General features: G+C 42.6%; 1 protein-coding gene across 3 annotated transcripts; it reads left to right on the plus strand.

The window, feature by feature from the left end:
• The first annotated feature begins 843 nt into the window (after positions 1–843).
• Positions 844–16,511, plus strand: slc7a2 (solute carrier family 7 member 2). 3 transcript variants are annotated; one of them, XM_026330832.1, is made up of 12 exons: positions 844–1,119; positions 2,272–2,652; positions 2,732–2,887; positions 6,142–6,307; positions 6,825–6,961; positions 7,053–7,275; positions 8,144–8,283; positions 10,162–10,264; positions 13,730–13,941; positions 14,028–14,194; positions 14,309–14,417; positions 14,671–16,511. In XM_026330832.1, exons 2-10 carry the CDS (start codon positions 2,283–2,285, stop codon positions 14,096–14,098), a joined length of 1,578 nt encoding a protein of 525 aa, XP_026186617.1. In that variant the 5' UTR covers positions 844–1,119; positions 2,272–2,282; the 3' UTR covers positions 14,099–14,194; positions 14,309–14,417; positions 14,671–16,511. The 3 variants fall into 3 exon arrangements, with proteins under 3 accessions (XP_026186617.1, XP_026186616.1, XP_026186618.1); XM_026330831.1 differs by having other exon boundaries at positions 14,099–14,194; XM_026330833.1 differs by lacking the exons at positions 13,730–13,941; positions 14,028–14,194; positions 14,309–14,417; positions 14,671–16,511 and adding an exon at positions 8,579–8,715 and having other exon boundaries at positions 10,162–10,237.
• The last annotated feature ends 6,666 nt before the right edge of the window (positions 16,512–23,177 follow it).

Consider the following 23,177-nt stretch of genomic DNA (forward strand, 5'->3'; position numbering starts at 1 on the left):
CAGTAGCGTCTTCACTCAGCTGTCCAGTGCAAAAAGCATTATCTTTCCCATCTGCATGCAGGTCAGATAATCTGCCCCTGCAGCCAAGTTTTGGTGTGCTGTCGCCCATGATATTTGGCTGCTTGGCTGGGTGGACAAACAGAGAGAGCTTGCTGTTGTCCTACTGTCAAGTCTTTGGTCTGTGGGTTGGAAGGTGTTTCTAGGGGCCAGCTGCCACGTTCCCACTGAGGTCTTAAGCTGGTTTGAGCTGGTCTTGGCAGAAATGCTCCTTATTACAAATTCAAAGTTAGTTATAATTTGCAGGCAGTGCTGGATGGAAAAATGTACTTTTTCCCCTTTTCTTCACAGTTAAATACAGTTGCTGTGGAGCTGCCAGGCTTTTACTCTACCACAGTTGATTTTGTAATGCCCATGGGTCCAATAGCTCAGGGAACATTGAGCAATACCTGCCTCCCATTAGAAGGACTTAACCCCCCAGTTTTGTAGCTTGTCCACCCTTCATTGACCAATCAGCTACCATGCTTTTAGCAGCACTCCTATGGGTTGCACTAGGTAAACACAAATGTCTGCCTCCGTGTTTGTCAACGCCTGTTGCCTAACCATTTATCAGTGGCCAGTGAGCATCTGAGCAGCTGGGTTATATTTGACCTGAGTGTGCATTAGAAATCACAATTTCTACTGTCAAGTTTCCTAATTTCTCTGTCTTGCTTTGTGATGCCAGACTGGAAGCTTCTGTAGCAATATTCCCTCTGTAGAGTTAATGTACTCCAAGAATGGAGGAGGGGTTCCCCTCACACAAACACACACACTCAACTGGAGGCTGAGTCTAGGGGCATGGGCAGGTCCTCTGAAGAAACACAGGGAACACAGTGGGGAGAAGTAAAATCCGGCTCTGCACACTGTAACGTGCCAGCGTAGTGAATTCGTTTTGTGCAATGGTTTTGAAGGTGTTGTACATGAGTCCAGTAATTTGACTTTTACAATTTGACTTTTACTTTTTTAGCTGATCCACTGAGCTTGCAGGAAAAAAATCTGTAAGAGAAGCAGTTTGACAGCCTTCTTGTTTCAGTGCCTGAACTTGGACGGGTCATATCTTCACAATCACAGTCATTCTAACAGGTAGGTGCATGTCTCTAATGAAAAACAAATATAAACAAATTTGATGTTTGTTGCAGTGGTTGCTCGTACATTTAGAACTAATGTGAAAATTTTATAGTCAAAATTTTGCAGCAGCTGTGCGTTGTTTGTGAACCTGTGGTCTGCAGAGAAATGCAGCATGTTCAGTTTCTTTGATATGTGCTACATGTTGTTGTAAATGTGTAAGGTGAAATACATATGACAAGCCTGTATAGATATGAGCATATTACTCAACATGCTCAAATGCTGCAGTTTGTATTCATTTCAAACTGAGCCTTCACCTGTCATGACATTATTTAGTGATATGTGTGTGTGTGATATGCAGTTTTCATTCACTGTATCCACAAAGGGGCTGCAATATGTCCCACATTGTAATGCTAATGACATTCAAAAATCATTGCTTGCTTTTAAAATCCACAGTGAAATGGAAACCAGTGTGTGTTTGGATGGTTGTCAGTGTTTATTTACTTTCAAAATAATCCAAGTTTAGGCTCAAAGAAGGAGCATAACTTCAAAAGCAAGCTAACTATTCAATAGGCATATTTCATTCAGCAGTAATCCTATTATGCAGCATCCTCAGCAAGCCTATAAAAGAGAAGAGACATTTTTAGATACAAGATAATAAAAAGAAAGACGTTTTTCTTTTTTATCTCCTATGTGTAGTTTGTAAAGTAATCAGTAAAGTCTTTGTTGTGTCATATTGGTGCATTCACTGTCCCGTTATGAAAGCAGCCCTTTGAGTCCTTAGGTTTGAACTAATCCCAAACAACAGTTTTAATTGGACTCACTGCAGGAAGTTTACCAAACTATAGTATTTGGCAGTATTCCTAAAAAGCATGTCACAGTTTGTAGAGTTAACATTCCTCTCAGCACCACCTTTGTTTCAGCCGTACGTTACACAACATTTCAGCATTTATCAAGAGAACACACTGCAAGAGTTGTTTAAAATGCAAGGCAGGGGGGGGAGTTAAACCAAACAGTGCTCAGAGACATTTGGTTTCACAATCCCTGCGCCTTCTGTTAAATGTTAAAAAGTGTGCAAACGCTGATGGCAGTAATGCAAGAAGTGATAGCATGAAATCTAGTGGCTGCACATGGGTTTTCAGTGTTTTGTTTTCTCTTTTGCCCTGTCAGCCAGTGCCAACATGCTGGAGCAGGTTCTGTCATTTGGCCACTCTCTGGTGCGCAGAAAAGTGGTTGACCTGAGCAACCTGGAGGAGTCCAAGCTCTGTCGCTGCCTTGGAACCGTCGACCTGATCGCCCTGGGAGTGGGTAGCACTTTGGGTGCCGGCGTCTACGTCTTGGCTGGTGAGGTGGCCAAGGGTGACTCAGGCCCTAGCATTGTCATCTCCTTCCTAATTGCTGCCCTGGCCTCCGTCATGGCTGGCCTGTGTTACGCCGAATTTGGTGCTCGTGTCCCCAAAACAGGCTCTGCTTACCTCTACAGTTATGTAACTGTAGGGGAGATATGGGCCTTCATTACTGGTTGGAACCTCATTCTCTCATATGTGATTGGTGAGTTACTGCCACTCTCTGAATCACATGTTATATAAAGTAGACAGTGGTTGTTCATGGTGTCTGTTTTTACTTGCAGGTACCTCCTCAGTTGCCAGAGCCTGGAGTGGCACATTTGATGAAATGATTGGAGGACACATAGAGATTTTCTGTAAAACTTACTTTAGCATGAACTCTCCTGGTTTGGCTCAGTATCCTGACTTCTTTGCTGTCTGCCTGATACTGCTGCTTTCTGGTAAGGCAGCCCATAGAAGGGAAATATCACAAAATTCAAGTTAATGTGAGACTGCAGAGGAAGAAAGGAAATTTGTATCAGTGTTTAAACAACCAACTTTCATGAACCACAGGTAGCATGAACCAATACAAGAGGCAACCTGGACACCAGGGTTGTGTCTGTCTCCGGGGAGCCCATATTCATAGTCCTCAGTCCACAGTCACATGCCCAGCACTACTTCAGGCTCCACTAGAGCAGCTGATATGGTTTAATATGGTCATTAGCTATTGATGACAGTATGAGTATTCATTTCCAGTGGACAGCTTCATGACAGCACAAGGATTTGGTGTTTCACTTACATTCCACCTTTATCACTTAGGCTAAACAAGAAAACTTTGTTTGTTTCACTGATCAACGTGCCAGTTTAGTTATTAGTGTGACCCAGAAACAGTTCCCTAATGTTTGGTTTTTTTTGAGGAATACAAACACAGAGCTTATGCACTATCAATCCCTCCATCTTCTATATCCACTTATTCCTATTTAGAGTCACAGGGATCTGCTGGAGCCTATCCCAGCTCTCTTTGGGTACACAAGGCAGGGGTACACCCTGGACAGGTCACCAGTCCATCACAGGGCCACATAGAGACAAACAACCTCACACACTCACACTCACTCCTATGGGCAATTTAGAGTCACCAATCAACCTGACATACAGTGTGTACAGAAAGTATTCAGACCCCTTTAAATTTTTCACTCTTTGTGTCATTGCAGCCATTTGCCAAAATCAAAAAAGTTCATTTTATTTCTCATTAATGTACACTCAGCACCCCATCTTGACAGAAAAAAACAGAAATGTAGAAATTTTTGCAAATTTATTAAAAAAGAAAAACTGAAATATCACATGGTCATAAGTATTCAGACCCTGTGCTCAGTATTGAGTAGAAGCACCCTTTTGAGCTAGTACAGCCATGAGTCTTCTTGGGAATGATGCAACAAGTGTTTCACACCTGGATTTGGGGATCCTCTGCCATTCTTCCTTGCAGATCCTCTCCAGTTCTGTCAGGTTGGATGGTGAACGTTGGTGGACAGCCATTTTCAGGTCTCTCCAGAGATGCTCAATTGGGTTTAGGTCAGGGCTCTGGCTGGGCCAGTCAAGAACGGTCACAGAGTTGTTCCGAAGCCACTCCTTTGTTATTTTAGCTGTGTGCTTAGGGTCATTGTCCTGTTGAAAGGTGAACCTTCGGCCCAGTCTGAGGTCCTGAGCACTCTGGAAGAGGTTTTCTTCCAGGATATCTCTGTACTTGGCCACATTCATCTTTCCTTCAATTGCAACCAGTCGTCCTGTCCCTGCAGCTGAAAAACACCCCCACAACATGATGCTCCCACCAACATGTTTCACTGTAGGGATTGTATTGGGCAGGTGATGAGCAGTGCCTGGTTTTCTCCACATATACCGCTTAGAATTAACACCAAAAAGTTCAATCTTGGTCTCATCAGACCAGAGAATCTTATTTCTCATAGTCTGGGAGTCCTTCATGTGTTTTTTGGCAAACTCTATGCAGGCTTTCATGTGTCTTGCACTGAGGAGAGGCTTCCGTCGGGCCACTCTGCCATAAAGCCCCGACTGGTGGAGGGCTGCAGTGATAGTTGACTTTGTGGAACTTTCTCCCATCTCCCTACTGCATCTCTGGAGCTCAGCCACAGTGATCTTTGGGTTCTTCTTTACCTCTCTCACCAAGACTCTTCTCCCACGATTGCTCAGTTTGGTTGGACGGCCAGGTCTAGGAAGAGTTCTGGTCGTCCCAAACTTTTTCCATTTGAGGATTATGGAGGCCACTGTACTCTTAGGAATCTTGAGTGCTGCAGAAATTCTTTTGTAACCTTGGCCAGATCTGTGCCTTGCCACAATTCTGTCTCTGAGCTCCTTGGGCAGTTCCTTCGACCTCATGATTCTCATTTGCTCTGACATGCACTGTGAGCTGTAAGGTCTTATATAGACAGGTGTGTGCCTTTCCTAATCAAGTCCAATCAGTTTAATTAAACACAGCTGGACTCCAATGAAGGAGCAGAACCATCTCAAGGAGGATCAGAAGAAATGGACAGCATGTGAGTTAAATATGAGTGTCACTGCAAAGGGTCTGAATACTTATGACCATGTGATATTTCAGTTTTTCTTTTTTAATAAATTTGCAAAAATTTCTACATTTCTGTTTTTTTCTGTCAAGATGGGGTGCTGAGTGTACATTAATGAGAAATAAAATGAACTTTTTTGATTTTGGCAAATGGCTGCAATGACACAAAGAGTGAAAAAATTAAAGGGGTCTGAATACTTTCTGTACCCACTGTATATGTTTTTGGACTGTGGGAGGAAACCAGAGTACCTGGAGAAAACCCACACAAGCACAGGGAGAACATGCAAACTCCACAAAGAAAGGCCCCTGATGGGTTTCAAACCAGGAACCTTTTTGATGTGAGGCAGCAGTGCAAACCACTCACCCACCATGCTGTCCAATTGATTAAACTATCTAAAACAAACAACCAACTAAAAAAAAAAAAAAAAAAAAAAAATCAAAATCAAAAAGCTTTTGGTGAGAACTAAGAGGTACATAGAGGTTTGTAACTTTTATTTGATGTCTCAAACAGCCCAATAATTTTCTGTGCATCTTTTGGGGAAATTGATTTTTAACAGACTATTTAAAAGTTGCATTCAATTTGCTTACAGATAGACACCAATCAGTTATAACACTGTAACCACTGGCAGGTAAAACGAATAGCATGGATTATCTCATTACACTGGGTGGGGCACATTAGACAGCTAGTGAACATTTAGTCCCTGAAGTTGATGTGTCTGAAGCAGGAAAAACACACAGGTACAAGGATCAGAGTGACAGACTCCCTGATGACATACTGCAGGTTAAACTTTCATCCTTTTCATTTTCTTTCAATCTTTGTACATTGGTATCTATGAAGAGAAACATTCAGCAATTATAGTGGTGACATTACAACTCCCGTGTACACACTATTAGACAGGTGGTCATAATGTTATGTCTGACTACATTTTTAACACTGTACATTAAAGTAAACACTGAAGCATCCTGAAAACATGTTATTCTAATGCAGTAAACCCCGTTATTACAGTAACTCTTAGGAGAAATCTTATTAGCTTTGGTAACCCTCCCCCATACTTCTCATGTTGCACAATCACTTGGGTTCATAAGCTGGTGAGTTACATTTACAGCACTGTACTGCCCTCTGATGTCTTTGTGCTCCTTCAGGACTCCTGTCATTTGGAGTGAAAGAGTCGGCCTGGGTCAATAAGGTCTTCACCTCAGTCAACGTGCTTGTACTCTTGTTCGTCATCATCTCCGGCTTTGTCAAAGGAGACGTACACAACTGGAAGATAGCTGAAGAATCCCTCATAAATATCACCATAGTTACAAGGTAACTGTTAATATCCTAATTGCATAGTCTGCACGTAGTATGTGGTACACACCCAAAAATGGTAGGTGGTCTTATACTTGTATAGCTCTTTTCTACACTCAAGTGCACTCAAAGCGCTTTTACACTATTTTGCCCATTCACTCAAACAATCACTCACACACTCTTACACTGGTAGAAAAGTTCAGTGTCTTGGGGTTCAGTGTCTTGCCCAAGGACACTTCAACAAGTGGACTAGTGAAGCCAGAGGTCACACCACCAACCCTTTGGTTCATGGCTGACCTGCTCTACCACCTGAGCGACAGCCACCCTAATCTGATTAATAAAGCCAGTAAAATAGAGGTTAACACCAAACATCACAGGAACAGTAAAACAGGTAAACTCTGGTTAATAATACTCACACATTTTGGTACTACTACTGAATTTACAAATTGGACACATATTTCTTATTTAATGAACAGCATGACTTTCAGTGTCATTGTCATCGGTTCTAGTGCTGTTATAAAATGACATGTTTCAGGAACTTGTCAGTGACGGCCAACGTGAGCAGTGATTATGGAGTTGGAGGTTTTATGCCCTACGGCTTCAGTGGGACATTAGCTGGAGCTGCCACCTGCTTTTATGCATTTGTTGGATTTGACTGCATTGCAACAACAGGTGAGACGCTGACATGTTATGATCTGTTATGATATGTGATTTAATAGCTTCATCAGAAAAATGTAATAATACCTCTACATGTGTGTAACAGGCGAGGAGGTGATGAACCCTCAGAGAGCCATTCCCATCGGCATTGTGGTGTCTCTGACCGTGTGTTTCCTGGCGTACTTTGGCGTGTCAGCTGCACTCACTCTGATGATGCCCTACTACCTGTTGGATGAGAAGAGCCCTCTGCCCATGGCCATTGAGTATGTGGAGTGGGGCCCTGCCAAATATGTGGTCGCTGTGGGTTCACTGTGTGCCCTGTCTACCAGGTAACCACTGGATTTGCTTTTGTAAGATAAGTTGTAAAGAAATCAATAGTTATGGTAGATGGAAGCATTTAGGTTTAATTTCTGATTGATGTGCAAGTGATTAATGGGATATCTGAGATCTGGTCAAAATTTTGACCAGATCTACATCTATGTCTTGTTATGGGATTGATTTCTGTTGTAATGGGCTCTACACATAATTCTCTTTTTTATGAGATACCTGCATGAACCTTATAATATACTGTTTATAATTAAAGCATCATATGAAAAGGCTTGTTTGTATATTGGTGTGACTTAATTATGTCTTTCTTTCCTGAGGGTAAGTTTTACAAGTTCCTGTTCAGGTTTCTATAGGCAAAAACTGGTGGATGACGTTACTTTCCACTTAAGTTCTGAATCAATTCATTTTTCCTGGAATCAGTGCATATGCTGTTACTTTTCCAAATGGTTCTGCAATGCAGCTAGTTGCTTTCACATTTTTTATCATCTGTGAAACTACTTTAATTCACATTTCCCTGCTTTTATATGTTTAAAAGGAACATACAAGCTTCTGGGAAATCAAATCAAAAGTTTATAAATTTAGTATTATTAAAGACATGGGGTGTCCTCAATGGTCCCAGTGGGTAAAAAAAGGCATCAGTGACGTGTAATTCTCCTCTGAGCAGTAGGTGTCTCATTCATTTGACTTCAGGTAAATGAATAAAAAATGAGGAATATGATGATGGAATTGTTACCAGCAGGAAAGAAAGACACTCATTGACTTTGATCGTGCTGTGAAGCTTTGATGATGTGACTGTAGCTGTATGTGTGTGTTGTATTTGGGGTGCTTGACTAACGTGTTGGTCTTGCATGTCTCTGCTGTCTCATGCAGTCTGCTGGGCTCCATTTTCCCTATGCCTCGTGTAATCTATGCTATGGCAGACGATGGGGTGCTTTTCAAAACCTTAGCCCGAATCAATCCTAAGACGAAGACCCCACTTATTGCCACTATGAGCTCCGGTGTAATAGCAGGTGAGAGTCAGGAAGCGTCCACTGAGATCACTCCTGCTAATCTTTCTCCACCAATCAACTGTGAAAGACACAATCAAAGATGCAGCTGATTCATTGATCATAAGTTGATTCTCATGCCCCTTGTATTCATAAAATGAAGCCATTCTGAAACTGAACCGCCTATGCTTCAAATGATCCAGTTTGTATGAGGTTTGTACTCCACATACTGTACATGTTGTTCTTTCACAGTTGTGCAGGTGTCATATTTTCTTTCCCAGAATGCCCTCAACTTAACCATGAACCCTCTTCTCCCTAGCCTGTTGGGCTCCATGTTCCCTCTGCCACGCATTCTCTTTGCCATGGCACGAGATGGTATTCTGTTCAAATTTATGTCCAAAGTGAGTAAGCGCCAGTCGCCTGTGGCTGCCACCATGGCAGCAGGTACCACTGCGGGTAAGCTCTCAAGATAGGGACTCGCCTCTCATGCGATTCATTTTGGCTTTTTAATTATTATTTTTGCACAAATCATCAGGTGGTGGTGGTGACTGCATGTTAAACTTGGTGGTGTTCTTAAAAGCATGTTGCAAAATCATTACACTCATTCAGTAAGATCAACTAGCTGTAAAAGAGAATAAACCACTGGAATGTTTTCAATGCAATTTAAGACTAGAGTTCTTTCATTACAGTAGATTTTTTATCAATGTGGTGTGGTTTTGGAGTGGTTAGCACTGTTGCCTCACAGCAAGAAGGTCGTGGGTTCGCATCCCGGCCTTTCTGTGTGGAGTTTGCATGTTCTCCCTGTGCTTGCGTGGGTTTACTCCGGGTACTCTGGTTTCCTCCCACAGTCCAAAAACATGCATGTTAGGTTGATTGGTGACTCTAAAATTGCCCATAGGAGTGAGTGTGAGTGTGTGAGGTTGTCTGTCTTTGTGTGTCTATATGTGGCCCTGTGATGGACTGGTGACCTGTCCAGGGTGTACCCCTGCCTTCCACCCGAGAGAGAGCTGGGATAGGCTCCAGCAGATCCCCGTGACCCTGAGCCAGGAAAAGCGGGTATAGAAGATGGATGGATGGATGGATGGTGTGGTTTTAGGAATGCAAGCTCAGGAGAATAACCCCATGATAATGCATGGTAATTCCCTGGCCTGTCATCAGATTTTAATTTGTTAAAAAAATGTCTGTAAATGTTAAAATGCTTTCTATGATGCTGCAAGTGGTAAACACTACACCTGCTGTGGCATTTTTATTGTGAGATTTTACTGTAGCATACTAATTGAAGGTACTCATACAACGTTAAGAATATCTACTTTTAAAGCTTTCTGCTGCTGCATCATGCTCACTGTGCTCTGGTGTTGGGGCCAAGATCAACAGGATGAATGACTTGGTAAAGTGGCTGGCAGATGTGAACCCTGGGTAGGGTTCACTACAGCACACCACAGGTCATGTATTAAACGCCTGACAGCACAGTGCAGGAGGTTCTTTCTTTGTTTTTTGTTTTTCTTTGGATATGCTGTGATGTGCAGCAGACATACCACTGCTCTGTTTGAAAGTGTGCTGCTGAGATATCAGACAGGGAAGAGTACATCAAACAGCACTTGGTGTGGAGGCAACTACAGATGTCAGTCCTGGGAAATACAGTATTTAGCTCTTTTTTTGTCTCTGCATGACATTTAATTTGCATCAGTTCGTGCTCATGTGTATTTGGATGGTGGATAGGGCATTTGATAACAGCTCCCATTGGTGTTGGCAAGAATGTTAATGGTGTAACACTGTTTGCACATGTGAATTGTTTTTCTGTGTTTTGTGAAAATGACACTACAGAACCCTGAGATGCTTGTATTTATTATAACTATTCTTTTAAAGGTAAAAGTGTTAATTGTATTTATTTGCTCACTGTAGCCGTCATGGCTTTCCTGTTTGACCTGAAAGCCCTGGTTGACATGATGTCCATTGGAACACTGCTGGCCTACTCGCTGGTTGCTGTGTGTGTGCTGATTCTCAGGTGGGTGCATTTATAGATAACAAGTCCAACATTATCACTTGAAGGGAAACTTGTTGCCACATTGTGAAACAACTTCTCTAAGTGCTTTTCCAAAACCCACAGGTATGATTACCCTGTTGCCCTGTGAAACATACTCTATATGTTACATCACACTGGTGATGTAAGAGCTGTGAATGCTCCCATTGTATAAATGAGAAGTGGCTGTCTGAGTGTATTAAGCTGTTTATTTAGGTTTCTGTAGTTTCAAAACTCTGAACATGCTGTACATTTTGCACCAAGGAGAGTCCTCACCAGAGCCCCAGTAAACACAGAGCCAGTGTGTCTTTCCTGGATGTAACTGAATTTATAGATTTAGATTTATAGACAGCTGGTTTGTTGGGAAAAATAAAATGTCTTTAAACACACTCCAAGTAGTTTGTATAAGATAAGGTTGCACTATATATAACCAGAGAGTATTTTGAGACACTGACACGCTCTTCTTCTTCTCCTTTTGGCTACTCCCTTCAGGGGTCACCACAGCGAATCATCCACCTCCATTTAACCCTATCCTGTGTATTCTCCTCACCCACACCAACTATCCTCATGTCCTCCTTCACTACATCCAAGAACCTCCTCTTTGGTCTTCCTCTAGGCCTCCTTCCCGGCAGCTCTAACCTCAGCATCCTTTTACCAATATATTCACTGTCCCTCCTCTGAACATGTCCAAACCATCTCAATCTGGCTTCCCTGGCTTTTTCTCCAAAACATCTAACATGAGCTGTCCCTCTGATGTACTCATTCCTGATCCTATCCATCCTCGTCACTCCCAGAGAGAACCTTGACATCTTCAGCTCTGCTACCTCCATCTCTGCCTCCTGTCTTTTTCTCAGTGCCACTGTCTCTAAACCAGACAACACTGCTGGTCTCACCACTGTCTTGTCCACCTTTCCTTTCATTCTTGCTGACACTCTTTTGTCACACATCACACCTGACACTTTCCTCCACCCGTTCCAACCTGCTTGCACACGTCTCTTCACTTCTTTTCCACACTCTCTGTTGCTCTGGACTGTAGGACACTAGGTACTTAAAATCCTCCACCTTGTTCACCTCTACTCCCTGTAACCTCACCGTTCTACTTGAGTCCCTCTCATTTACACACATGTACTCTGTTTTACTGCGGCTAACCTTCATTCCTTGGTGCAGTCCCACCTCCACCTTGAACTCCTCTGTCACCCCTACAGCACACCTCACCACTGTCTTACAGCTCTCATACATGTCCTGCACCACTTGAACATACTTCTTTGCCACTCCAGACACAATGCAGCTCCTTCTGGCCTTCTCTGTACTTCTCCATCAGCATTCTCAAAGCAAATATTGCATCTGTGGTTCTCTTTCTTGGCATGAAACCATACTGCTGCTCACAAATGCTCACTTCTGACCTCAGCCTAGCCTCCACTACTGTTTCCCATAACTTCATTGTGTGACTCATCAGCTTTATTCCTCTGTAGTTTCCACAACTCTGCACGTCTCCCTTGTTCTTAAAGATGGGCACCAGTACACTTCTCCTCCATTCCTCAGGCATCCTCTCACTCTCCAAGAGCTTAAGTAGCCCAGTCAAAAACTCTACTGTCACCTCTCCTAAACACTTCCATACCTCCACATGTATGTCATCAGCACCAACTGCCTTCACCAACTACTCTTCATCTTCTTCAACGCCTTCCTCACTTCATCCTTACTGATCTTTGCTACTTCCTGCTCCACAACAGTCACCTCTTCTACTCTGTGCTCTCTAACATTTTCCTCATTCATCAACTCTTCAAAGTATTCCTTCCATCTTTCCATCACACTTGTGGCACCTGTCAACACATTTCCATCCCTGTCCTTGATCACCCTAACCTGCTGCACATCCTTCCCATCTCTGTCTCTCTGCCTCACCAACCTGTACAAATCCACCTCTCCCTCCTTAGTGTCCAACTGATCATACAAATCCTCATACGTCCTTTGTTTGGCCTTTGCCACCTCTACCTTCACTTTATGCTGCATCTCCCTGTACTCCTGTCTGTTCTCTTCTGTCCTCTCAGTGTCCCACTTCTTCTTAAATAACTTTTTCCTCTTAACACACTCCTGAACTTCCTCATTCCACCACCAAGTCTCCTTATCTGCTTTCCTCTTTCCAGATGACACACCAAGTACCCTCCTACCTGTCTCTCTGATCACTTTAGCTGTAGCTGTCCAGTCATTTTGAAGAACCTCCTGACCTCCCAGAGCCTGTTTCAGCTCCTCCCTGAAAGCCACACAACACTCTTCCTTTTTCAACTTCCACCACTTGGTCCTCTGCTCTGCCCTTGTCCTCTTCATCTTCCTCACCACCAGAGTCATCCTACACACCACCATCCTATGCTGTCTGGCTACACTCTCCCCAGCCACTACTTTGCAGTCACTGATCTCTTTCAGGTTGAAACGTCTGCACAAGATGTAATCAACTTGTGTGCTCCTGCCTCCACTCTTATATGTCACCCTATGCTCCTCTCTTTTCTGGAAAAATGTGTTCACTACAGCCATTTCCATCCTTTTTGCATCAGACCATCAGTCCTTCTGCATTCCTGTCCTGCATACCAAACTTACCCATCACTTCCTCATCACCTCTGTTTCCCTCACCAACATGTCCGTTGAAGTCTGCCCCAGTCACCACTCTCTCACCACTAGGGATACCCTGAATCACTTCATCCATCTCCCTCCAGAATTTCTCCTTCTCTTCTAACTCACATCCTACCTGTGGGGCATAACCACTGACAACATTCAACATCACACCTTCAACTTCCAGCTTCAGACTCATCACCCTATCTGACACTCTCTTCACCTCCAGAACTTTTCTAGCAAACTCCTCCTTCAGGATAACTCCTACTCCATTCCTCTTTCCATCCACACCATGATAGAACAGCTTGAACCCTGCTCCTAATCTATAGGCCTTGCTACCTTTCCACCTGGTCTCCTGAACACACAAGATATCCACCTTTCTTCTCTCCATCATATCAGCCAACTCTCTAGTTTTCCCTGACAAAGTCCCTACATTCAAAGTCCCTGCTAAGTCCTACACTCCTGCCCTTCCTCTTCTCTCTTTGCCTATGAACACGCCTTCCTCCTCTCCTTCTTCGACCAACAGTAGACCAATTTCCACTGGCTCCCTGTAGCTCAACAGCACCAGTGGCAGTTGTTGTTAACCCGGGCCACGACTGATCTGGTATGGAAGTCATATTTGTGATTCGCATGTTTGATTTGGCTTAAATTTTATGTTGGATGCCCTTCCTGACACAACCCTCCGCATTTACCTGGACTTGGGACCGGCACATGAAGACACTGGATTGTGCCCCCCTTGTGGTTGCATTGAGACACTGAAACACTGAAGGTTCTATTTAGAGGAAAAGAGTGTGGCTTTTTTGGGGTTTATTTATGACCTTTTGTCCCTTTTATGCCCTTTTTCTTCAGGTACCAGCCTGATGGAGCGCTGGAGCGGCGTGCAGGTACCAGTGAAAGGGACTACCTGTCCTCTGAGGAAGGTGAGTCGGACCTGACGGAGTCCGAGTCTCACCTCAACATGCTAAGAGGTGGCAGCTCTACCCTGCAGACTGTCCTGCACCCTCCTGTCTCACCCTCTGAGCATTCATCCTTTGTGGTCAACTTGTCCATCAGTGTGCTAGGTAGGAAAGCCACATGCACATTCTTACCACATGCTCTCTCTGCTGTCTATTTACAAGTCAGCACTAAGAATGTTCTCAAACCACAGTGCTGATAGTGTGCATCGTCAGCTATCTCACCACATACCACATTGACTCCATCCTTGTTATGGAAGTGTAGATCCTGGCACTGCTGTCTGCATGCCTCCTCATCTTCACAGGCTGCACCTTCATGGTCTGCAGGCAGCCTCAGACGAGTAAGAAGGTTTCCTTCATGGTGTGTAGCAGCCCAAAAAAAAAATCATTTTCTCACCAGGTTCTGCAAAAATGGTATTGGTTAGATCTAACACACCAGAATTGATGGTAGGCTTTGTGCTTATTACCACCGCAGGTGCCCCTACTTCCATTTCTGCCCATTCTGAGCATATTTGTCAATATTTACCTCATGGTTCAGCTGAGTGGAGATACCTGGATACGATTCTCTGTGTGGATGGCTGTGGGTGAGTGTCTTTTAACTGCAGCTCCCATCATTTATGGTTCATTATAATAATAAAAAAAGAAGAAGAAAATAGAAAAAATAATAAAAATACAATACTTTGACATTTTGAGAAACATGTTTATTTAACAAGTTAGATATACATCTCTCTAATTAGATGGTAAGATTAACATAAAGGATGGAAGTAGGGAGAAATACGATTTAATGTGTTTGCAGGTGTTATTTGGGATCTCATATCTCTTCCAACACTCTCTCAGGTTTCCTGATCTACTTTGGCTACGGCATGTGGCACAGTGTGGAGCGCCAGCGTCAGCTGCAGGCTCCATTAAACAGCAGCAGCATACAGGAAAACAGCAAGACCAGCAGGGAGAAGTCAGTTGGGGTTGGTGCAGTAGGAAAAGAACATAAGCATTTCATCTGCACAGAAAAGACCAGCCAGTGTTAGAGTCTACCAGCTCATCTACAGACTCTGTGAGGCAACAGACACACAAGAGCACCCAGCAGCTCTGCCTCAATGCACCTGTACATACAGCTTCATAAGCACATTTACTCTGTAAAGGCAGCATCATCTGCAGTCACATGGCATGCAGCCACTCTGTGACTGTGATGGGCTGCATCCTGTAGGGGCTTTACAGACAAGCATGGAGGCAGAACTGAACAGACAGGTGGAGCACAAGGTCATTTAAACACTGAAAGTCTGCAGCAATAAGTTTTTCTGTTTCTGTTGTTTCGGATCAGTTTTGCATTTTAAGCAGGTCTGTACAGGCAAGTTGTTAAATGTTAAATCTTTCCAAACCATTCAACGTGTTGTCCGTTAGCTATTCTAACTATATTTTAGCACCGTTTTGTGCATAATTGTTTTGTATGTGAAACTGTATAGATCATAAAGACACTGCCACATTTAGTACAATATACTGTACAATCTAATAGATAGTTTTATATGTCATGACAACTCAGAAAGATAGCTCAATTCATGTGGGAAATTTCAGTATATCTACAGTCCTGTAAGTATTATAATTCATATCAAACTTTACTGTAGTTATCATGGTAGCTGTAGTTGTTCTGGATATTCAGCAGAGGTTTACTTTACATGTTTACTTGGGTATGTTATATCTAAATGAAATCTGAATATGGAAATTGTTATTTCATACAGAAGCTAACTCAAAGTTTTTGTAGTTTCTTTTTTCATTCTCAGATTATGAGTTGCTGTAGTTCCTGTCTGATATTTTGAGCTAGTTTGATACAGATGATACCGTTAAAGTATTATACTGTGTACAGCTGGACATTTTCTTGCTACTTCTTTCAGATGAAATGGGCATTTTCTTTCATGTTCAGTGTCTTACTTCAAATACTGGGATTGGATTTGTTCTCTGACCAGTTTGAAGAGACTTTTTCTGTGGAACTGTGTGAAGATTCAGTAGTAAAATGCAGGAGCCTCCTGTGTCTTTCTTTGAATTGTAAAACTCATTGAGCTGTAGTTCACAGTAGAAATGCATGTCCTGGTTAAGCGTTCTAGTGGTGAGATACTGAGGCTGTAGGATGCTGGTTGCAGGAGTGATGTGGGTGTCACTCTCGACTGAACCTCTACGTTAACAGTGTAGAGTCTCCCAACACTGTTACAGGATAAAGTACATACACTAGAAGTAACTATGCTGTCATGATGTGGTGTCACTTGTTAACTGCAAAAACACAGTAACTGTACTATCCCGTCAGTTTACCCTGTACATAAGTGGAATAGATGATGGATTTATGTTTGTGTAGGCAGTGCCACCATGTGGCCAATGAAAACACCAGAGCTATAATACAAATTTTTTTCATCACATATCCATCCAAATAGGCCACCGCTGCTAGAAAAAAAGCCACGGCCTGTGATCGTTGTACGTCTTGAACACATTATGTAGATTTATGTATGGATTGATAATTCAACCATCAAAAACATGATACATTTAATCCAGAGGTGTGAAGGAAGAGAAAGTCAGACTCTAATTCACATCTCTAAATCAAACTCAAACCAAGATCAAATACTTCTGGGCAATATTTGGATTAAAAGTGATAGCTGCCATTGGCCAAATATTATGCTTTTCCATTTGAAGTTATACCTGGGACCAGTTTAAATGTTAAATTTTGAGTTAATGACTTTAATGGAATATTGCAGTTCTGGCAGAGGAGTCCACTCTGCCTACTTTTGCCTAAAATCATTAAAATATAAATGAAAGGGCACTGTACTACAATTCAATTCAATTCATTTCAATTTTATTTGTATAGCGCCAAATCACAATACAATCATCTCAAGGTACTTTACAAAAAACAAAAAACAAAAAAACCCCAACAAATCCCTTATGAGCAGCACTTGGTGACAGTGGAGAGGAAAATCTCCCTTTAACAGAAGAAGAAACCTCCAGCAGAACCAGGATCAGTTTGGGCGGCCATCTGCCATAAAAATGTATTAACTGAAGATTTCCTTCAGCACCACATACTTGTATAACCGCTCATTCATATGTATTTGTTGTATTTAATGTACTAAATGCTAAGCCTTCTTTGATAAATGTTGCGCATCCCCCTCCTTGTTTATTGTTCCTATCACATCTCACTGAATTGTACCCTTGGATTACAAAATCTAAGTGTGGTTCTAACCATGTTTGTTGAACACATATGATATCAGGTGCAACCTGTAATTCATGAATATACTTTTTAAATTCGTGTCCATTTGCAATCAGACTTCTATCATTCCACTGAAGAATGTGGATTACCATTATGGTTTAGACATAGTTTGTCTTCACATTTTAGTGGGTTCAGCATTTCATATATTTTATCTCCCTCCATGCTTGTAATCCCTAAATAATCCTTTGTAGCATTAACTGTCTCAACTCTCTTCCTTCCATCAATTTGTTGCACAGCTGCATAAGCCACTTTGCAGATAAACATGACAAAATTAGCTCTTATCTACAACCATAGTTCCCTCTTTCACCTTGCACCTTTGTGGCCATGACTGATATGCTATGTTTCCTCTCATGACGTTATTACGTTATTACACTGGAGTGTAGTGTGTTTTTTGTGTATTTGAATGACAATAATTCAATTCAATTCAATTCAATTTTATTTGTATAGCGCCAAATCACAATACAAATCATCTCAAGGCACTTTACAAAAACTAAAACTAAAAACCCAACAATTCCCTTATGAGCAGCACTTGGCGACAGTGGAGAGGAAAAAACTCCCTTTAACGGAAGAAAAAAACCTCCAGCAGAACCAGGCTCAGTTTGGGCGGCCATCTGCCTCGACCGGTTGGGGTGAGTGGATAGAGCAGAGAGAAAAGAACAGCAACAATAAACAACAAATAGACACTGCAAGTTGGTGGGGCCAGTAACTGCACATCAGCGATAAACAGCTCCAGGACCAGGGACACCTGCAGAAGGTACAGAGAGAGAGAGAGAGAGAGGGAGGGAGAGAGCACAAACTAGGGGAGAGAGAGAGCACAAGGTTAGTAACATTAGTACAATAGTACATACAACTAACAGATCTTAGATACAGGATCTTTAGACAATAGAGTGACTTCAGTCAGATGTGTGTCTTGTATCTCTTTATTCTGTTCAGTGTGTGTATTTTGCATCTAACCTTTTTTTTGCTGTCTAGTCATGCAAAGTAGCCTGCTCCTCCCTCCTGGTGCTCAGGGCGTGTCTTTCTCTGTGGGCAGCTCTTGGCCCAGTGTCCTGCTTTTCCACAGACGTAGCCGTATTCATGATTACCTATCTGCTGTCTGCCAGGTCTCCGGCCACGACCTTGTCCCCGCCCCCTGCCCCGGCCATCAAGCCATAGCTTGTCCCCCTGAAAATAATAATATTATCACAGCTGTTTTTCGAACTTTCTTTTGTGCTTTTGCTCTTTGTTGGAGAACAGTGGTCATGATAAAAAAAGCATAATTTTTTGTATCTGTCAGGGCACAAGTTTGCCAACCAATCTGATGCTTTCACATAAATCCTGAAATTTCAGGTTTTGAAGCCACTAAAGAAGGTGTTTGTTAAAGAAGGCATTTTTTAGCTGCTGTGCACAAGGCCCATCCCCATTCTGTGCAGCACCTTCAGGTAGTGATATTCCATTGTGAGTGTTAAACATCTTTCAGTCTGTTAAAATAAGCCAGCACTCCCTCACTATCTTCTGCATAAGGAGATTGAGGCCGAGGCACAGGATCAGAAGGCACTGTGGGAGGTGATGTTGCTTCACCGCCAGCAGCCTCTTCTCCCTGGGTGTACGGAGGAAGCCGAGCCGGTGGTGGATTATTAGGATGAAGGTGGTCTATAGCATGACATTGTTTGTTCATCTGTAAATTCAACAGTTTGCCCTAAATACAATGTTGGTGAAGAGGCTTTTAACTATTTGCTTCTGTCTCTCTTCTCCTTTCTTTCTTTCTTTCTTTCCCTCTCTGTCTACTCTGCCTCCTTTAACCATTCCTGTGCTGCAAACAGCCCTTCTTTTCTCTGATCCTTCTGATTTCCCTTAGTCTTACTCTTTATGTCATTTACTAAGTTTCTACACTCCTCACAGTTTAACTTCCCGAAAAACCGTATTTATTTTTCCATTTTTCTAATTCTTCTATGTTTCTACGATCCTTTTGATGCATCAATTTTGCGTCACCGGTGACTAGTTCTTCTAATTTAGTATTATTACCCATTTTATTTCCTTATATTCAGTTACTATTTGTTTTTACTCACTGCTATTTATTTTATTTATTTATTTTTTATTATTGTAATTATTATAGGCCTACACTTATTATTTTAACAGGCTCCTCACCCCCCCGGCCCCGCAAAGTCCTGGGTGCCTGAAAGGATGTCATGGTCTAGGCCTAGGTTCATAGGCCATGGTTCTGGGATGGGCTGGATTTACTGTGTTCAATACAGGAGTCGATTTGGCCTATCTTCTTTGAAGCCCTTCCCAATATTAGCCAGATCAGGTCTAACCTCACTCAAAGTTCGTGAGGGCGAAGGGGCAGGTACACAATGTGTCAGGTGGTGCCAATTTGCTCCAGCCTTGCCTTTTACCTGAACCGAGTTGGAAGTTGACTCCACCACTTCAAAGGGTCCAGTCCACCTGGGTTCAGCCCACTTTGTCTTGTGGACCTTCACTCGTACTCAGTCCCCTACCTTTACAGCTGGAGTTGACTCAGGAGTTGCCGGCTGGTCCCCTTCAGCTCTGGAAGATCCCTGGGAGGCTTCTCTCAGCTGACGTTGGGCCAACGGCCAACATCTACTTGTCTCTTTTTTTTTTTTTTCTGCTACACTCCTCACTTTTTCCTCCTGTCCCTTCACTCTGTTAGAACACACACACACATACACTCTTAGAGTTCTATTGCAAGATTTCTTGAACTAATGTCATTTACCAGCTTAGTACATGCCAAATATACACAGCCAAACAGCAATTTTAGGACACACACTTCTCCGTGCTACTGCAACAGACAGAGGGTTTGGTTTCCGTTAGGTTCCCACAGGTACAGTCCAGGTGACTTTTCGTGCTCAGGACACTGTCAGTGTTTAAACACTTTACACAAAACAAACAATATAGCACAAAAATACCTTTGTTCTTTTACTCTTTTTTCACACACTTCTAACTCTTATGGAGTTTCAGTATGCTTTTTGCGTATTCAATTTGGGTCTTTAAGGGTGAACCACACCCTAGGGCCTCCAACCCGAATGTTTTACTCAACACATCTGCCAAGAGGGCCTCCAAACCCAGTTCATTAATTTTAGGTGGACCTGATCCCCACCAGGGCCTCTAAACCCAGTCTTTGTTTTCTCCGTCGAGAAAACGGTCGCCAAACCGGAGGCTTTCACTTTTTTCCGTTACGCTTACTTATTCTTTACTCTTATTTATTCTTTTAACTTCAATACTTTTACTTCAAACTTCTTTTCTTTACTTCTTATTTTCAATTATTCTTTAAAGTAAATGCTTTATTCAGCAATTTATTAAATTTGGGTAGACGTCTGGTTTACCTCTGACACCTGACAACTTTAGAATGTTCAATTACAGACTTTTGATATAAACAGGCATCTGCTCACCTTTTTATGTTGGCCAACAAGTTGGGTGTCAAAGTAAGCCGACCGTCCTTCTCCTTCACCGATCATGTCGGGGTCACCAAATTGTTGGAACAGGTATTCAACTCCCGTGTTCCGCGCATCCGTTTAATCGATGAGACTGGAGAAGATCTTTCTTGGTCAAATAATTGTGTTTTGTTAAACATTCACTGAATAAAGCATTACAGAGCTCTGGGTCAGACTGTCCCTAACACCGACAGTGTTCTCTGTCAGTTCACGAGATCTGACTCCCTGACTCCTCCTCGACCCAGCATTATGTTCAATTTTGAATGTTATGCAAGAGCTTCAGTTCTTTCTTTGTGTTGATTGGTCCTCCCTTGGGCATTCCTTGACTTCCACGTTGCTGTTGCCAACTTCTGTTGCTCCTGGGTGTGGTTTCTGTTTCTGAGACAGACACTCACAAACACAAGCCGCATCTGGTTATAACTGTCACCCTGCTCTATAATACTGTACTTCTCCAAATCCCCTTTGACCTTTTACACTCCCTTTAGTCATCACACTAGAACCTAAACTGATTCATTTGTATTGTAATCATCACACAGGCCTTTATTTAATCCCAACATCTGCTAATAAAGATTTTCTACAGTCAGTCAGAGAATCACAAGACCCCCCATCAATAATCCATCCATCCATCCATTTTCTATACCCCCTTATTCCTTAACAAGGGTCACGGGGATTTGCTGGAGCCTGTCCCAGCTCTCTTTTGGGCGGAAGGCAGGGGTACACCCTGGACAGGTCACCAGTCCATCACAGGGCCACATACAGACACACAAAGACAACCTTACACACTCACACTCACTCCTATGGGCAATTTAGAGTCATCAATCAACCCGACATGCATGTTTTGGGACTGTGGGAGGAAACCGGAGTAAGGCAAGGCAAGGCAAGGCAAGTTTATTTATATAACACAATTCATACACAGAGTAATTCAAAGTGCTTTACAGAAATAAAAGACATAAGCAAGAATAAAAAATAAAAAGGCATGCCACCACTTTGTCACCATATTTGCCCCTTATGATATCGACTATCGGACCACGCTGACCCATATTTGTGGGTCCCCTACTTTCAGTTTGTCCCATCCCTGATGGACTAAAAGTACCTCAAAACAGACTATCTGCGGAGACGATCCTGAGTCCCGGACTCTTACATCTAGGATCGAGTAGACTACAGCTGGAGGTTCCAAACCCCTTATTTAGGTCTACAGCTGTTTAGACCCGTATTCTAAGGATAACACTAAAGCGCCAGGGTTCCTAACCCCTGAGTCCCTGACCCAATTGGCTTTAGATCAAAGGTTCCCATCCTAATCAACTTAGAGTACTGACCGTGAGTCCGATTGTCTCCCCTAACTGGACAAAAGTAGTGACAAGACAGTTTTAAAAAAATAATAATAATAATAATAAAAAGTACAGATAGATCGGTTTGGATAAAACACTGTCAGGGCTAGTCTGGTCATATGTTATATGCCACACTAAAAAGAAAGGTGTTTAGCTTGGACTTAAACATTGCCAGAGATGAGGCTTGTCTAACGTCATCAGGAAGACTATTCCAGGTTTTAGCTGCATAGAACTGAAACGCTGCTTCTCCCTGTTTAGTCCTGACTCTGGGCATGAGCAGAAGGCCTGTTCCTGATATTCTCAGAGTTCGAGATGGTTCATATGGCATTAGCATGTCAGAGATGTAACGTGGTGCTGAGCCATGAAGAGACTTATACACAAGCAGTGCTGTTTTGAAGTCTATTCTCTGAGAGACAGGAAGCCAGTGCAGAGATCTGAGAACAGGAGTAATGTGGTTGTACTTCCTGGTTCTAGTCAGGACCCGAGCAGCAACGTTCTGAATGTACTGTAGCTGCCTTACAGCTCATTTTGAGAGCCCCGTGAACAGGCCGTTACAGTAATCTAACCTGCTAGAGATAAAAGCATGGATGAGTCTCTCCAAGTCTGGCTTAGACATGATCCCTTTGATTCTGGCAATGTTTTTGAGATGATAAAATGCTGACGATGTTATCGATTTAATGTGGCTGTTAAAGTTCAAGTCTGAGTCCATGATTACCCCTAGATTTCCAACTTGATTTTTAAATTTTAGAGAAAGAGACTCGAGGTGACGGCTGACACTTTCTCTTTGTTTCTGAGGCCCAAAGATGATTATTTCAGTCTTGTCACTGTTTATTTGGAGAGAGTTGTTTTGCATCCACAGAGTGATCTGTTCAATACAGCGGCACAGTGAATCGACAGGTCCATATTCACCAGCTGTGAGTGAAATATACAGTAAATCTGAGTGTCATCTGCATAGTTATGGTAGGACACATTATTGCTGCGTATTAACTGGCCTAAAGGAAACACCTGAAGTACCTGAAGTAAACCCACGCAAGCACGGGGAGAACATGCAAACTCCACAAAGAAAGGCCCGTGATGGGTTTCAAACCAGGAACCTTCTTGCTGTGAGGCAGCAGTGCAAACCACTCCTCCACCAAGCCGTCCAATTGATTAAACTATTTAAAACAAACAACCAACTAAAAAAAAAAAAAAAAAAATCAAAATCAAAAATCACAGGAAATCACAGAAAGGCTGGGTTGCAAACCCAAAACCTTCTTGCTGTGAGGCAACAGTGCCTCACAGCAACAGAGAAAACAGAAGTTGTAATTGGGCCTAAAAACTTCAGAAATAGCTTTTCTAAAATTA

This window comes from Mastacembelus armatus, chromosome 10, assembly GCF_900324485.2.
Source record: "Mastacembelus armatus chromosome 10, fMasArm1.2, whole genome shotgun sequence".
Classification (NCBI taxonomy): Eukaryota; Metazoa; Chordata; class Actinopteri; order Synbranchiformes; family Mastacembelidae; genus Mastacembelus; species Mastacembelus armatus.